Source organism: Felis catus, chromosome B1 (genome assembly GCF_018350175.1).
Source record: "Felis catus isolate Fca126 chromosome B1, F.catus_Fca126_mat1.0, whole genome shotgun sequence".
NCBI lineage: Eukaryota > Metazoa > Chordata > Mammalia > Carnivora > Felidae > Felis > Felis catus.
The window spans coordinates 72,635,168-72,652,642 of record NC_058371.1 but is presented as its reverse complement, the minus strand read 5'-3'; the positions used below and the strand labels follow the sequence as shown (position 1 = coordinate 72,652,642).

Genomic DNA, 17,475 nt, shown 5'->3' with positions numbered 1-17,475 from the left:
GTAAAATAATCCTCCAGGCTACTTACTTCCAGGAACCATCTTTTGTATCTCATAAGATAACATCTCCACCTAGTGAGGTTTTAAGGATCTTACAGCAACTCCCAGAAATTGTTTAGTTGTGTGAACTTTTCAGACTAATATGTCTTAACACAATTTCATCTAGTTTAACCTTAAACACGCGTATTTAGAGTTACTGAGAAATGAGACAGCATCAACATGAAAATAAATAATGTGGGTAATCTCTTTCTGGAGAAATGCATGAGCAGTTACAAATAGTAATCAATACGATAGAACAATTATCACCTTAGCAGTTCTTGAGGTAAAGAATTGCCATGTTAAAAAAAGAAAAGGCAGCCAAATAGTTACATTCTATGTCTAGATTTTCTAGTTACTTAATTTATCATTATTATTTGTATAGGCATATAGCCTATATACATGAGATTGGCGGTATTTATTGACAGAAGGGCAGTCTAGGAAGGTATTTGTTAAGCTTCCGCTTAACATTTTCTGGGCATTATGCTACTTGTTTCTGGACACATTTTGAGACAGTATAGCCTAATGGTTGTATCTGCAGGGTTCAAAGCCAAAATAAACTTACTTGCTGAATGACCTTGAACAAATTACTTAAGCTCTCTTTCTGGGTTTCTCCACCTGAAACATGCAACTACACAGGTCTAGTACCTTTGCCAAAGATACTGCTAGAATGAACTAATATACGAAACTGGATTACAGTTGCCTCTGGCACACAAGTGCTCAATATTTGTCAACATTATTTTTAATTAATCCTCCCAATCCCCATTTTAAATTGGGGCTCAGAGAAGTTGTATCACACCCACAAAATTATAACAGGGATTTTAGCCCAGAGCTGTCCAAGTCCTTGCTAATTCCTACCGTTGGGGGAGGGGTAGTACATACGCGCGGCTTGTTAAAATTTAGTACATTTATTCGTGGAGACAACAAACCGAAATCACTAGTGTGGAAAAAAGCACCTCGAAGTTGCGTATTAGGGCACCAGTGTTATTGCGTAATCCAATGGATTATTCTGGGCGTCAAGTTCTTCATCTGTTAAAGCAGAACTATGTGATCTAGTTTCTTTCCAGTCTTACTATTCTGTGAGTCTATTAGTCTACAGAATTGGTGCCTAAAGCCGTTTTTCTTTGCCATTTAAACTCAAGCTCTATCTTCAAAGGAAGCAAAATTCAAGGCGTGTATGCAGAATAACGCACAACTGTATCTAAGAAAGTTGGTTTTACATAATGATAGTAGTACCTGGTTCTTCAGCTCTGACAATGTCATCTCTCCCCAAACTGAATCAGGCCTGAATCAGGCCTACTAGGTCTCTCGATTCAGCCCATTCTCCTAGGCATTTAAACCACTTAATTTCTACATGTTCGTCCTATCTGAAAATCCTCAGCAAGATTAGCCTTATACCGCCCCATCCCCCATCCCCACACTGAAAGACGTCTAAACTAGGAGTTTAAGACTTGAAAACTCCGTCAAATGAGAAGAACCTTTAAAATGTATCTACATTTCCCCCTACGTAAAAGGAGTATGTTAGAATCATAGTGTTTGTTTCCCCACACCCTAACAAAACATGCAGGATTTTCTTTTGGCAACACTACATGTATGCCCGCCCCCTAAAGCTCGCTCTCCTTTCCCAATTGGCTAAAGTGCCTGTCACTCCAAGCACTTTTACGCCCCTCCGAGAGCCTCATTCGGGTAAAAACCTTCGTCCCGCCCACTCTCCACTCCCTGACTCCTCCCTGAAGCTGGTCACTGATTGGTTGGGGCTCCACTCCGCGTGGGGCTGCCTAGGCCACTGCCCCAGCGCCTGCTGGGAGACAAACCAAGGCGCGAGGACGGCTCGAGCTCTTCCCGGTGGCCTCCCCCGCTACGGCGACCCCCCCCTCCCCCGCTCCGACTGATTGGTCCCCGAAACGGTGGCGGCGGTTTGTGGTCGTTGGTCCCAGGGATTTAGGACCAACATTTGAAGACCCGAAGGGGTGAGGAGGGGATGGGGACAGCGGGGTCACAACCAAACCGCTAGTAACGGCTGGAGACCCCGCCTTCCGGCCACAAAAGGCCCAGTCCGATACACTGTTACGCCAGATACGCAGTGGGATCTCACGCCCCTCTGGAGGCAGTGTCTGCGGGATTCGCCCCCCCTCACTCCCCTGCCTCGTCGAGCATAGGGAGGGCTAGAGTCATAGACGCGGTTCCCCAGCCCCAGAGGGCATCTTTCGACCAGGTAGCTCTTGCTGTCACAGTTTGCGCCCCGTGGTCCCAGCCGTCCAGTCCCCCAGCTCCAGTTGTCGTCGGGGGCCGCTTGGCGGCTCCTTCCGCCCCTCGGGGGCCCTGCCCTCTCTCTGCTTTATTTCCGCTCTTCCCCGACATCTTCCGGCCGCTTCCCACCTGCTGCCCTCCATGTTCTCCTAGCACTGCCTCCGTCGACCGCCGCACGTCAAGGGCGTCTGGCCGTTGTGGCGCCCGCGCGTCCCCTGTAGAGCCTTTGGGACGACGCCCGGGGCGTCCCGACTGCTGGGTGAGATTTGGCAATCATGTCGTCGATTTCATTGAGTTCTAACTGGGATGAGCCTCGAACTTTCCTCTGCCTTTGACTATTTCTGTTTATTCGCCAAGTGCTCTCTTGTGTGTAGGGTCTTGAACAGTGGAAGGCTATGGGTGTTTGGGAAAGATAACTGACCCCCTTCACTCCCGCGACACGCCGCGGCAGGCAGCCATGGACGGTAGTACACGCAGTAGTACCATTTGTGTTTCCTAAAGTCAGATAGTTTTAATTACAAACCTTTTAAATATTTTCTTTGGGGGGGGGGGGTCCTAGAAAGACCACTGAACCTGATGTCAGGAGACCTGGGATTTAATAATCCTTGCATTGATGTTAATTGTGAGATCCTTGGGAAGCCAGGACCAATTATTTGGGCACCAGTTGCCTTATATGTGAGTTTAGTTAATGTTGAAGTTTTTTTAAGCTCTCTCTTTACATTCTTGACAAATAATCTATAGTCTTTATAATAGGCGACGATTCTAATATAGGCCAGTATTGTAGAGGGACTATCAGGAGGAGCTTTTTAAGACTTGGCTTCTCTTTAGAAATCCGTTCGCTTTGTGTTTGATAATGGCGTTAGAACCAGGCAGCAGGATGTGTTCAATGTATAAATAACATATTCACGTGTTGGTAGTACTTTCCTTATTTAAATAACAGGAAGATATTTTCATTTCAAGAATCACTACAATGTATATTTGAGCAGTTGGACAGACTTCCATACAGAGCCTTTCAGAATTAAAGCTCCTTAATCATCTGTAATGATATTCTTTCCAGGTTGCACATATAAAACATTCGTTTTTAAAAATTTGCACCTGTGTGCCATAATGGACATAAAGAAGACTATTAGTGCTGCAATTGCTAAATATTAGCAGTGCTTTAGTTTCTGTTTAAGGCACTGCTTTAATTGCTAATTTTCATTTAAGAGGGTAGAATATTGGATTTGAACATTATTGCCAAAGATTATGATACATATCAACGTCTGAAATATAAGCATGTGTATTATTGGATCTGTTATGAGTTAAGAAATATTAATAACAATATGCCCAATTTATGGGCTGATATTAAGCCTCCTATTTTTAATGGTGTCATTTTTGTTGTTAAAACACAGACATGTCGGTTTAAGGAGGGTTTGTGAATACAAATCAAATACTTGATGTAAAATCTGTCCAGATTTGTATATTAATGCTGGGTCGTGTCTTATTTTACTACCTGATTGTTGCTAAAACGAAATCAGTGAGAGAAGAAAATGTGATATCTATGTTCAAATTATAATAGATTTTGGATGAAAGCTTATAGGAGCTTTCCTTTTCCTTTATGTAAGGAATATCACTGTATTATTGTGTAGTAGCATACAAGAATTTTGGTTCTATTGTAGGTATCTTTATACTAAATTCAAAGAATTTTGTGTTCAATGCAATATTTAAAAAATTGTTAATTAAATAATTAAAAAGTACTCTCTACAGTATTACTAAAAGTTGTGAAACACCCAGTACCAACACTTTTATTCATTATATATTTAACTTCTAGGAATAATGTGTCCTCATTATTTAATAAAAATAACTTAAAATGGAATTGAGCCAATCCATCTATACCCTTTCATTCTGAAATGATGTTAGACTTCTATATCCATACACTTTTGAGTAATCCTCATTTTATGTGGAAAATAAAAATAGTGCAGTCTGTCACTAAAATGAGTTACCACTTAAAAAACCTCCATTGACTTGGCAACCATGGTCTCAGCATTCCATACTCAATAACAATTGAACAAATCAGGAATTTAATACCACGTAATTTAAGGAATGCCGTAACTAATATGCTTTCTATACAAGTGTTTTAATAACTTTAAAAATTAATTTTTTATACTATTGCAGTTTTTATTTTAATTTTTAAAAAAATTTTTTAACGTTTATTTATTTTTGAGACAGAGAGAGACAGCATGAACAGGGGAGGAGCAGAGAGAGAGGGAGACACAGAATCCGAAACAGGCTCCAGGCTCTGAGCTGTCAGCACAGAGCCCGACGCGGGGCTCGAACTCACGGACCATGAGATCATGACCTGAGCTGAAGTCGGACGCTTAACCGACCAAGCCACCCAGGCGCCCCACTATTGCAGTTTTTAAAAATAAAATTTATAAAATGTTCATTTTCATTTCATAAATTTTTACAGTAATGCATAAGATGAAGGGTCAGTTTAAGTAGTTTGAACACAGCTGGCACAAATTTCTTTAGATAAGTGATTAATTTTCATGTATATTTTGCTAAAATTGTGCTAGTAATTTTTTAATAGTATATTTTCTATTTTGAAAGGCAGTACAAATTTGAAAATTTCTATTTTTGTTAACTTATTACGGTTCTTAAAATTAGTGAAGATATAGTTAGCATTTAAAGCTAAAGGCTTGATTCAAATTGTTACTCGAATATCTATCCTGTGATTGGCTATGCCGTCTTGGCCTTCTACTTTATAGCTTAGAAAATTTTTTCTTTTTAGTTTTTCTTCTAATTTTACTTTTGAAATTGAGCTGGAACGGAATCTTTGAAAGTCCAAAGTTTAGGAAAAAAGATTTATCTGTGAAAACTAGAGTTTATTTATGGTACAACACCTTTTAATCTGCCCTTCCCCACTATTTTTTGTATAAACTGTTTGTGTCATTCTCTTGCTTAGGACCCTCCTTCCCTTACTCAGATTCCTTGGGTCAGCAGTACTAATTGAGCCTAGAAGCTTCAGTTGGTATGACAGCTTTGTCATAATGTATAGGGCTGCTATACTTCCTTGGAGTTTTGGTAATTCTCAGATTGATTCTGGAATAGTTTAGAACAAATATTAGGCTGTTGTATGCCTGTTTTAGATTTGATTTTTAATTATTTGAGGTTCTTGATTTCTGGCCTTTTTAGAAATGTATTTTGTTAGATTAAATATGGTATTAAAGTTAGATATTTTTGATTTTTGAATTAGAGATGTGTGTATGTTACCTTTGTTTTGAAAGCTTTAAGATAAAACATATTCCTTTCTAAAGAGAGAGTGAGGTTGGTGACTCTTACACTTTCCTAATTTTAAGTTTTTAAAATATTTTGATTGAGATTTCTTTAAATGTACTAAGTCTAGCATATGTTTCTAGTCATTGTATGTTAAAAAGGGTCTTTAATGTGGGGACTGCCATTTGTTTCAACGTGACACCCTAGATAATATAATATCTTTAAAAATACAACTTTAGAGACATGAATTGACCCAAAATACATGTCTGTAAGTAATTGCAGGGGTGGTTTGTGTTGCACAAATCGGCCATTTAGAGTAAGCGATGAGTTACAGAAAAACAAAACTATGCATTGATTAAATTCTACATTTTGGGTAAAATGGAAACAGAAGGTATATTTATCAATTGTTTTATATGTAAGGCAGCATATTAAACTAGTCTTATTTTTTTTCCTCATCCTTGCAGCATGCTTAAAAAAATACAAATCTCATACTTTCCTATTCTCCACATTGTATCAACTTGATGTCTTTCTTTAGTGTAATGGGACAGTATGATGTCCTGTGGGATGTTTAGGCCATTAAGGTCCCTCTGGACTAAATTCTGGAAAAGAGCCAGAGTCAGAGTTTATTGATGTCCGAAGGTTTGAGCCATAGGTCTTTTCAGTTACTAGTTTTGTGACCTTAAGCAAGTCTGTTTTAGTTGCTCTTGATTTTCTATGTATAACATTGGAGGTGGTCTACGGTCCGCTTGTAATTCTAATATTTTCTTAGTAGAAAATCTTCCATGATGGTATAGTCAAAGCCTAGTAGAATAAAAACAATCCTAAAGGGAGGAAAAAGGTAGTTATATTATTTAAAATGCTTTTTGTTTGAAAAAGGGAGAGAGAATCTTAAGCAGGCTCCAAACTCCGTGTGGAGCCCAATGTGGGGCTTCATTTCATGACCCTGGAATCACGACCTGAGTGGAAATCAAGAGTTGGGCACTCAACCGACTGAGCCACCCAGGCACCCCTAAAATGATTTTAATTTTAAAGCAATGATAGAAGGACATTGCCCTTTTTTTTTTTTTTAAAGACAAAAGGCTAAAGTTGGTTTGGTTAATTAATCTTTATGTCATTGATGGTTCTGATTGTTAAAGAGTACCTTAACTCTTAACAGACAGAACCTGTTAATAACAAATTTATTTATTTATTGGATTTGATGTCACGTAAGTGTGTTCCTGGAGTATAGTGTAAGGTACCCAGCTGACAGTACAGACTTCCTTATTCTGCCATTTAATAAATATGTGAAGCCAGAAAATTAGAAGAATCTAAAAATGATGGAAAGAGAACAGAGACAGTATCACCATAGTTCATCATAGTAATCATAGTAATCATATATATAATCATCATAGTAATGGACATAGAAGGGGGAATTGAGGAAAAGCTGAACATCTTTTTACCTTCTCTGGAGATGGTCTTTTACAGGATAGCTTTATTATTTAAAAAACGTTTTTTCAGGATATCACATATATTCTTCATATGTAACTACGTTTTTAACGTTTTTTTTATTTATTTTTGAGACAGAGAGAGACAGAGCACGAATGGGGGAGGGTCAGAGAGAGGGAGACACAGAATCTGAAACAGGCTCCAGGCTCTGAGCTGTCAGCACAGAGCCCGACGCGGGGCTCAAACTCACAGACCGCGAGATCATGACCTGAGCCGAAGTCAGCTGCTTAACCGACTGAGCCACCTAGGCGCCCCTGTAACTACGTTTTTAAAAATTAAAACCCCAGTGTTGTTGATAGTATGCTTCATTCAACCATCAGTATCATGCAGCTGTGTAGAACACTGATGGAATCTTTCTCTGTAATTTTGACCACCATACTTGTAAAGGAAAAAGAGGACAGTGAGGGAACATAGGGAACAAACTGTATCCTGTAAAGAGCAGTTAAGGCAGCATTTTCCAAATAATTTTATAGGCAGTTAATACAGGTAGCAAGGAGAATTAGAGTGTCATGTTGAAATGTTTAAGAAGCAGGAGTTAAAGTTGAAAGGTTTTAACTGAAACTTTTCATGGCCTTAAATATGCTAATGTTTGTTGTGATACTCTTTAAGAGAGACGTATAGTGATTCTCAGATGTTATTTAGGTATGGAACACATTTTTGAGGCCTGTTAATAGCTCCTAGAATAGTATTCTAAGGGACATCATTTTAGAAAATGTTGGATTTAAGGAACTGATAATGTTTAGCTTGAAGAAGAGGAGAAGAATTTTTCAAGTGCAGTTAGATAAAAGAGGCATGTTCAGTTTGGCCAGAAGGATGATATGAGGATCTATTTCTGAAAGTTACAAGGGAAGAAATTATGATCATTATAAGAAAGAGCTTTCTTAAAGAGTTAACCAAGGTTAAGTTGTTCTAGAGAATAGGAGTTTCTTGTAAGAATTCAAGAATAAGGTAGGTGACTGCTTTGCACCCATATTGTAAAAGAGAATTGTATATCAGATAGGTGGTTGAATGAGATGATTTTTTAAGGTCTTTAATAAATTTGAAATTATTTTATTAGAGATTTTCCAAAAATATTTTTTGACTGATTTTTTTCCCTCTAAGGTAATATAGTTTTAAAAAGTATCATGCTGTAGTTTTTTAAAGAAGCCATAAATATTTGAGTAGTTGTTATAATCATATTTAAAAGAATAACTATTGATCTGAAAAAACCTGGATTCAGGTACTGATTTTGCAACTTATATGGCCCCTGGCGAATCACATCGTTTTTTTGAAGATCTCAGATTATTGAATATCAAAAATGAAGGTAATATAAAGTAGGCCTTCAGGATCCCAATATTTAGGCAGACAGGTTTGAATATCTACCCTACCAATTTCCTAGCACTGTAACTTTATCTTAGTCTCAGTTTATTTTTGAAATAGAATAGAATAGTACCTATCTCACAGAGTTATTGTAAGTACTAAATGAAATAATGTATATAAACTGCCTATCATCATGCAGGGTATATAAGGTGCTAAATATATGAATGCAGAAATAGACATAAAATGGAATTTCACAGATTAGGAAAGTAAAGGTAAAGGCTGTAAAGTAATTTATCCAGAGATTTCTTGACTAAGCACTAGAACTCAGGCCTTCTCTCACCCAAGTCCATTATTTTCAATTAAATCACAATGTCCCTCCCTCCCTTTCTGTCTCATTCATTGAACATTTATCACATACTAGGGAGTGTACATGGTGGTAGAGATTTGGAAATAAAAAACTAGACCCTTCTTGATATCTGGCAGAGTTTAGCGGGGGGAGGTGGTAGAAGGCATTGACAGACCAGCACTCTGAGGTGTGTTCTGTGATAGTAGTGTAGAGGAATGCCTAATTTAGCATCGAAAGGGAGAGTCATGGGGTGGTTTTTCTGGAAAATGTTAGGAGTGGGAAAGGTAAAGAGAGTGAGACAGGACTGTGGGAAGAAGCTACACAAAGGCTGGTATGTGAGCACGTGGCACATTTGACAAATGACAAAAAGGTAAGTATTGTTGTTGACATAGAGTAAGAAATGAAGTTGGAGACGTAGGCTGGGCCAGATTAGGAAAGGACCTTTATGGCTTTTTAAAGAGTTTAGATTTTATATGTAAGGGACAATGGAAAACCCCCAAAAAGGCTTCCTGCTTTTAATACAAGTAGCATATGTTCTTGACAGTCACAGAAAAGTGAAACATTAAGGTGCTTTGACTCTTCATTCCTACTTACCAATGGTAACTACTGTTAAAGTTTCTTAAGTTTTTCTAAAATTTTTGTATGCCTATAAAACGTGTGAATGTATACTTGAGTATCTTCAAACAAAACATTCAGTTGGTAAACCAGTAAATATTGTTCTCTGGCATACTTTTCTTATATATTTCTTAAATATTTTTCCATATCAGCAATGCAGATCTATGATAATTTTTTTAAGATTTTTTTAAAGTTATCTATTTTGAGAGAGAGAGAAAGAGCATGAGCATGCACACACATGCAATCTGGGGACGGGTGGAGACACAGGGAGAGAGAGAGAGAATCCAAGCAGGGTCTGCATGTGCAGAGCCTGATGCAGGGCTCGATTCCACCATCCACAAGATCATGACCTGAGCTAAAACCAAGAGTCAGATGCTTAACCGACTGAGCCACCCAGGTGCCCCACTATACCATAATTTTTTAATCAGTACTCTCTATGTAAACAACTAAATATTTTTTTAGATTTTTGCTTTTATATACAATGTTTCAGTGCGCATCTTGTGCATGTATTTTTGCATACTTGTGCAACTATATCTGTAGATTAATTTTTTAGTAATTACTAAGTTTATATACATTTTAGATTTTGATAAATATTGCCAAATTTCCCTCTAAAAAGATAATTCCAATTTAATATGTACCTGCCAACAGTATATGAAGTCCTGGTAAGGATTTTTCTGTTAGACCCATCATCCAGCAAAAAAATGATTGAGTATTTACTGTGCACCAAACACTGTATGGATAATAGGGAAAGTATTCAAGGCAGATGGGATCCCTGCCCTTATGCAGCCCAGAATTAAAAAGATAGAAAGTTGGCAGGTGTTTTGTTTGGTCTGTATAGTTTTTGTTACTGTTTTTATATTTGAAGTAATTTTCAGTTTGTTTTGTTTTGTCTTTGTGACTATGCAGTACTCTGTTTTCAAGGAGCCGTGAGCCTCTTATAGAGATATTGCTCCTGAAAATGAAGGCTTGAAACATAAGACACCTAACTGGATGATGATGATAATACTGTTTTCTGGGTTATAAATCCTTTTAAGGCAGCTTCTATGCTTTCACTCTCTGTACTAAATTTTGGAAGGGATGGTAAAAACCACATGGTCCAGAAGTACACCCTTTGCTTGAATCTCCACAGCATGTTTAGCCCATGTTTGAATACTTTCATTTGGTAGGAAGTTACCTTCCTATAGTATGGTCTATAGGTATATTGTATACTATACCTGTATAGTACACACACACACACACACACACACACACACACACACACCCCACATCTTTTTTATCCATTCTATCAGTGGGCACCTAGGTTGCTTCCTTATCGTTGTTATTATAAATAATGCTGCAGTGAACATAGAGGCATGTGTATCTTTTTAAATTAGCGTTTTTGTTTTCTTCAGGTAAATACCCAGTACTGGAATTACTGGATCATACAGTAGTTCTATGTTTAAGTTTTTGAGGAACCTCCCTACTGTTTTCCAGTGGCTGCACCAGTTTACATTTAACACCAGTTTTGCAGTTTTTGTGGTAAATTCAGCTCTTTGGTTCTCATATTTTAAACATTGAGATTTCACATAAAAATCTGCCATTTCTGGCTTCTCTCTTTAAAACTGGAAAATGTGGCATAACTGGGCAAACTGGATTTGAAGATGGAAACAGTTTATTAGAATTGAGTAGTCATTGCCATTTTCAAATGGTGCATAGCACTTCTTAGAGTCTTGCTTTTGGCCTTTATGCTCATTTAACATTTCTTCCCAGGGCCTTGTAGGCATTCAAGTTGGTCATTTAGTGGATACAAAAACTCACCATGTTCAAAGCTGAACTCTGATCTTATCCCTAAAATCTTTTCTAGCTCTGCCTTCCTCATCTTTCTGCTTCTCATTGCTCTAGTGAGTACTTTGCTGTTATCCTTGACTTCTCTGTTTATCTTCCAATCCATATCTAGTCTATCAGAAAATTCTGTTAGGTGTATCTTCAAAATGTATCTCATATCAGAGACTACTTCTTTTCCCCTTCATCACCCTCTCTGGTCCATGCCACCATCATTTCTCACCTGAGTTTTAGTTGTAGTCTTCTCTTTGGTCTCCCTGCTGCCACCTTTGCTCTTCTTTTCTTTCTTTCTCTTTCTTTCTTTCTTTCTTTCTTTCTTTCTTTCTTTCTTTCTTTCTTTCTTTCTTTCTTTCTTTCTTTCTCTCTCTCTCTCTCTCTCTCTCTCTCTCTCTCTCTCTCTCTCTTTCTTTCTTTCTTTCTTTCTTTCTTTCTTTCTTTCTTTCTTTCAAGTTTTTATTTTTAAATAATCCCTACATGCAACGTGGGGCTCAAACTCATGACCCTGAAATCAGGAATCTTATGCTCTACCAACTGAGCCAGCCAGCCACCCCACTTCTTTTGCCTTTCCGCTATAATAGCCAAATGATCCTTTTAAAAGGAAAGATGATAGTACTCCTGTGTTCAAGAATCTATGGTGGCTCTTCATTTAACCTAGAATAAAAGCCAAAGTCCTTTGTTACCTGACTTACAAGGTCTGTGTCATGTGGCAGCTTATTACCTCTCTGACTTTATCTCCTACTATTCTTATTGTCTTCCTGGCTTTGTCATACCAATCCCCTTGCTGTACCTTTTGTGTGTCATGCACACTTCTACCTTGTACCTTTGTCCTCCTTTTTCTATTTGTGTGAAGTGCTCTTCCCAAATAACTGCATAGGTAGGTTTCTTAATTCTTTGCTCAAATGTTACCTTCTTATTGAGGTTAGTACTAGTTATTTATTTATTATTTATTTAAAATTTATTTATTTTATTTTGAGAGAGAGCTAGAGAGAGTACAAGTAGGGGAGAGGGAGAGAGAGAATCCCAAGCAGGTTCCATGTTGTCAGTACAGAACCTGATGTGGGGCTCGATCTCACAAACCATGAGATCATGACCTGAGCTGAAATCAAGACTGGGTCAGTTAACCAAATGTGCCACCCAGGCGCCCCATAGCTATCCTCTTTAAAATTGCACCCTGTTAATCCCTTCCATGTGCCCTATCCCTGCCCCCCAAGCCCCCACATTACCTTTTAACATATATTACTTACTTATTACTTTAATTATTGCTCGTTTTCTTCCACTGGCTAACAGGCTATGCCAGGGAGGGATTTCGCTCTTTTATTTACTGATATATCCCAGGCATAAGGAATAGTACCGGCACACAGTTGGTACTCAGCAAACATTTGTTGAACAAGTGAATGAATCTGAGTTTGCAATCCCTGGTCTGCTGTTTGTGTTTTTCTTATTATTTTATTAATTTATTAGACAATATTTTATTAGAAATTAAATTTATTTATTTTTGTATATTAAATAGTAAATACATTTATAGTGCTTATATCCAAAATACTGTTTTAAGCCCTTTCTCCATAATCCTGGCAACAACATTCACTGTGAGGTAGAAATTCTTATTATCTACTTTATAGGGACAAATAAACTGAAGCCAAACTTGCCCAAAGTCAGAGTTAGTAAGGGGGAGAACCAGGATTTGCCTTTAAGCCATTATTTAGATACTTGAATTTGCTTTTAATTATGACACCATGCTGCCCTTTTTTTATTTTGAAAGTAGCCTTAAATATGTGTGTTGCAGATCCTTTTTCCCTGTTTATAATTTTCTGTCTTGGTTTTGTTCTTTTTGCCTTCCAAGATGATACTTAATATTTATGTAGTAAAAATAATACAGTAATATTTTCCTTTGAGGCTCTTTTGTTCATTTTTTTAGAAAGGCCTTTTGATTCTAAGATTACTCATTTTTCCCTAGTTTTGATTTGTGTTCACAACTTAAGATGATCAGATATCACCTTAACAGCATCATGGAGATTTTGTTTGCAGGGCACAAGACTAAAGCCTGTAACAACAGTTAGGAATCTAGTACTGGTTCCAGTAACACATAATTGAGAACAGGCTGTGGGGATGGACAGGAAAAGATTGATTTCAAGATCTGTTCAGAGGTAAAATATGCAGGTGTTTGTGACTGAATCAAAGGAAGACTCTGGGTTAACTCAGATTGTGAAACTCTGATTGTGATAGTTTATAGGAGACGGGAGTATGTTTGTTGTGGTTTGTTTATTGGTTGAATGGAAGAATTGATGGAGATGTAAAACAGGAAGGAACTTAAACAGGTTTAGAAGTTAAAATGACATTGAGTTTTGGATATGTTGAATTCAGGATGCCTGTTGAATATCTCATTCTCAATACATTCATTAGGCAGGTTGATAAATGAATCTTAGCTTCATAAAGAAAACTGGGCTAGTAAGTTTAAGGAAATTAGGTAGATGGCAGGTAGAAACTATAGGGGTCCAGGAGCTACTTTCTTGCCTCGTTTTCTTCAGAATTACTCCATTGAATGCAATATAATAGCTTGGAAAGAGCTTTAAAGCCTGTAAAAAGATTGTGTGTGTGTGTGTGGTGTGTGCGATATAAATGTGTTTGTAGCTATATTCACCGCTCAGAAAACATTTTGCAACTAGGAAGGACTGTAGAAGTCACATGACTAAGGTGTATTAATTTATAATTTCTGCATATTCCACTTGCATGAAAGTCAGTTTGGATGCTTCTTCGTTTTTTGAGGGACTTTTTAAGGTAATGTTGCGGCAAAAGGTATGTCAAAATCATTTTCTTGGCAGGAGGGGATATTTAGCATCAGGCAGACCTGGAATTGAATTCTGTCTGTGCCGCTTTCTGGCTCTGTGATCTTGGATAATTTCTTTGTTAGCCTGAGTTTTTTCATCTGTGGAAATAGTATTTTCTTTTAGCAAAGTTGAGACTCTCTTTTAGTAGTTGTACAAACTAGAGGTAATGTGTAGAAATTCCATGGCTTTATAATAGGCTACTAAATAAACTGAACTTCTGAGTCTTATTCTCAGCCTGTTTCTTTCTATCAGGTGTCATACTTTTGTTCTGAAATCAGTCACTGTAAAGATAAATATCTGGATTTTAAGCTATAGTTATTCATAGGTGTTAGTGATTTTAAAGGTTCCGATATATGCATAAAATTAGCATTTGTGTTAATATTCATTAAGGCTATCAGATAGGCAGTGTTATTATCCTCATTTTATTTATTTTTAAAACTTTTTTTAATGTTTATTTGAGACAGAGTGAGAGCAAGTTGTGGAGGGGCAGAGAGAGCAGAGAGAGAGAATCCCAAGCAAGCTCTGTGCTGCCAGCAGAGTCCAACGTGGGCTTCATCTCAGAGACCATGAGCTCATGACCTGAGCCGAAATCAAGAATTGGCACCTTAAATGACTGAGCCACCTGGGTGCCCTATTATTCACATTTTAAAGATGAGGAAATTAAGATACAGAAGGACTAAGTAACTTACTGAAAATTATAGCTGGTAAGCAAAAAAGGATTTGAATCCAGGCAGTCTGGCTTCAGAGCTGTTGTGCTATATTAAGTACTAGTGAGTATAACTACAGTGACAGTTTCACTTACTTTAGAGCAGTGATTCTTTGGTGATGTCTTCTGCATTCCTATCCTCTATCCACTGGAGAGATGCAAATACTCTTCCCTAGGTATGTGTCTACCATATCCCACCCCCCCCGCCCACACAACCTTTGAGAAAATGCACAAAATGTTTCTGAAAAAAGCAAAAACAGTGTGGGTGTGTGAAAAGTTAAGATGTGCTCCTCTCTAGTATTAATCAAAACTAACCTTTATTTGGCCTTAGGTAATTCTAACAAAACTTTTACATCATTGCCTCACTGAATCCTAACAGCAACCTTGCAATAACTTATATTGGTACTCCCATTAAAAAAAATTTTTTTTTTACTGTTTATTTATTTTTGAGAGAGAGAGAGAGAGACAGACAGACAACATGAGTGGGGGAAGGGCAGAGAGAGAGGGAGACACAGAATCCTTAGCAGGCTCCAGGCTCTGAGTTGTTGGCGTAGAGCCCAATGTGGGGCTTGAACTCAGGAACTGCAAAATCATGACCTGAGCTGAAGATGGTTGCTTAACTGACTGAGCCACCCAGGCACCCCGGTACTCCCATTTTATAATAAGCAAGGAAACAATGAGCTGATCAAGTTTGCACAGCTAGAAAATGGCAGAACTAAGTGTGAAATTGAGGTGAATTTGAAATGCTGTGCTACAGTGACTTAGTTTCCATTTATAATTACCAAAATTCTGTTGAAAGCCAAAATGGCTTTCCCAGTGCATTTCCCAGACTGTGGATTTTACTTTTTGTATTTGTTCATAGTAATACCAAAGGAGAGAGACGTACAATTAAGAAACAGAAAAAAATAATCTTTAGGATCAGTGTGAATTTTCTGATAACCTAACGACATTGTAATTAAGTTCATTTAAAAAAACTAAAAACACATTTTTATGTACAGTGGTCAGCAGAGATCTCAGGTTCTTTCTAGTTCCTGCCTACCCACCGGTGTAATTCTTAAGCTGCTGCTAGTTGGAAAACACAGTAGTTCCTGTTTCTGCTCGGAGGACAAGTGATTGTGATAACCTACGTTCTTTAGTAGCTTCTTTTAGGAACAGGGACTGGTTTGAAATTCTGTTTACTTACTCCAAGCGTCTGTTCAATTTCTGATAACTGTTGGAGTTCTTAGAGATTGCTGACAACATGAGCTATATTGGCATTAGGCTACATTTATCTGAGAATTGTAAGGCACAGTAAAATCCAGTTGGCCTGTATGATAAAATAAACCTTGGGCCATATAGATCAGCAGTGATAATATATTCACTGATGGCAGTATATTTATTTTGTTACTCCTTCTGCTTTCTTTTCTCTAACTCCTTTTCATTTATTTGTGTTTTTTTCTCTTTTTCACTTTTGCCTCCCTTTGTTGTAGCTTAGGCCTTCTAAAGGTACTGCTTAATTGATCAGTGACATTAAATGGAATTTCTAGCTTCTGCTGTAGAGCAGGACTTAGTGGGCAAGACCACAGTGATCATCAGATGTTAGCAGCCACACTGTTTTTGGTTTCTTGCAACCTAGAGGACTCCTTCATAGATTCCTGGTGCTTCATGTCATAAACACTGTTTTTTGAATTTTGTTTTAGGAATTGCAACCATGAATGAAGAAAACATAGATGGAATAAATGGATGCAGTAAAGTCAGAACTGGTACTCAGAATGAAGCAGCATTACTTGCTTTGATGGAAAAGACTGGTTACAACATGGTTCAAGAAAATGGGCAAAGGAAATTTGGTGGTCCTCCTCCAGGTGTGGATGTATTTATGTTCAAAAAAATTGTATCTTTAATGTACATTAGGTGCATATATCATTAGTATCAGTTTTTTTTCTTATAACTGTTTTAAGACCTTAGTAATCATTTTTATAGTTGTGAGAGAAAAGAGGTATTATTATATATGTTATGAACATTTAATAATGTGTAATATTATAGGTGTTATGCATGTGTGACCTTTACATTTTTTTCAACTCTGCTCTTGGTTAAGAAACAGCTGAGAAGGAAGTTGGGTGTTTTTTTTTTCTCAAAATTTTATTAAATTCTAGTTAGTTAACATATAGTGTAATATTGGTTTCACCAGTAGAATTTAATGATTTATCATTTACATGTAACAAACACCAAGTGCTTAACACAAGTGCCCTCCTTAATACCTATCACCTATTTAGCCCATCCTCCCCAAATTCCCCTCCAACAACCTTCAGTTTGTTCTCTATAGTTAAGAGTCTCTTGTGGTCTGCTTCCCTCTCTTTTTTCCCCCTCCCCATGTCCATCTGTTTTGTTTCTTAAATTCTACATGTGAGTGAAATCATACAGCATTTGTCTGACTATTTCACTTAGCATAATATGCTCTAGCTCTATCCACATCATTGCAAATGGCAAGATTTCATTCTTTTTGATGGCTTAATAATATTCCATTATATATGCGCACACACACACACACACACACACACACACACACACACACACACCATATCTTCTTTATCCATTCATCAGCTGATGGACATTTGGGCTCTTTCCATAATTTGGCTATCATTGACAATGCTTCTATAAACATCGGGGTGCATGTGCCCCTTCGAATCAGTATTTTTGTATCCTTTGGGTAAATACCCAGTAGTACAATTGCTGGGTTGTAGGGTAGTTCTATTTTTAACTTTTGAGGAACCTCTGTAACTGTTTTCCAGAGTGGATGCACTACTTTGCATTCCCATCAACAGTGCAAGAGGGTTCCTTTTTCTTCACATCCTTGTCAACAT

General features: G+C 37.6%; 1 protein-coding gene across 16 annotated transcripts in view; it reads left to right on the top strand.

The window, feature by feature from the left end:
- The first annotated feature begins 1,846 nt into the window (after nt 1–1,846).
- The window catches only part of RBM46 (RNA binding motif protein 46), a 126,321-nt gene continuing 110,692 nt past the window's right edge, over nt 1,847–17,475 (top strand). For 14 of the 16 annotated variants that reach the window (XM_045055747.1, XM_045055751.1, XM_006930807.4 and 11 more), the window contains exons 1-2: nt 2,016–2,542; nt 16,315–16,476. In XM_045055747.1, coding sequence (XP_044911682.1) covers nt 16,326–16,476 — 151 coding nt within the window. In that variant the 5' untranslated portion in view covers nt 2,016–2,542; nt 16,315–16,325. The other 2 variants (XM_019828809.3, XM_006930808.4) reach the window with 2 other exon arrangements.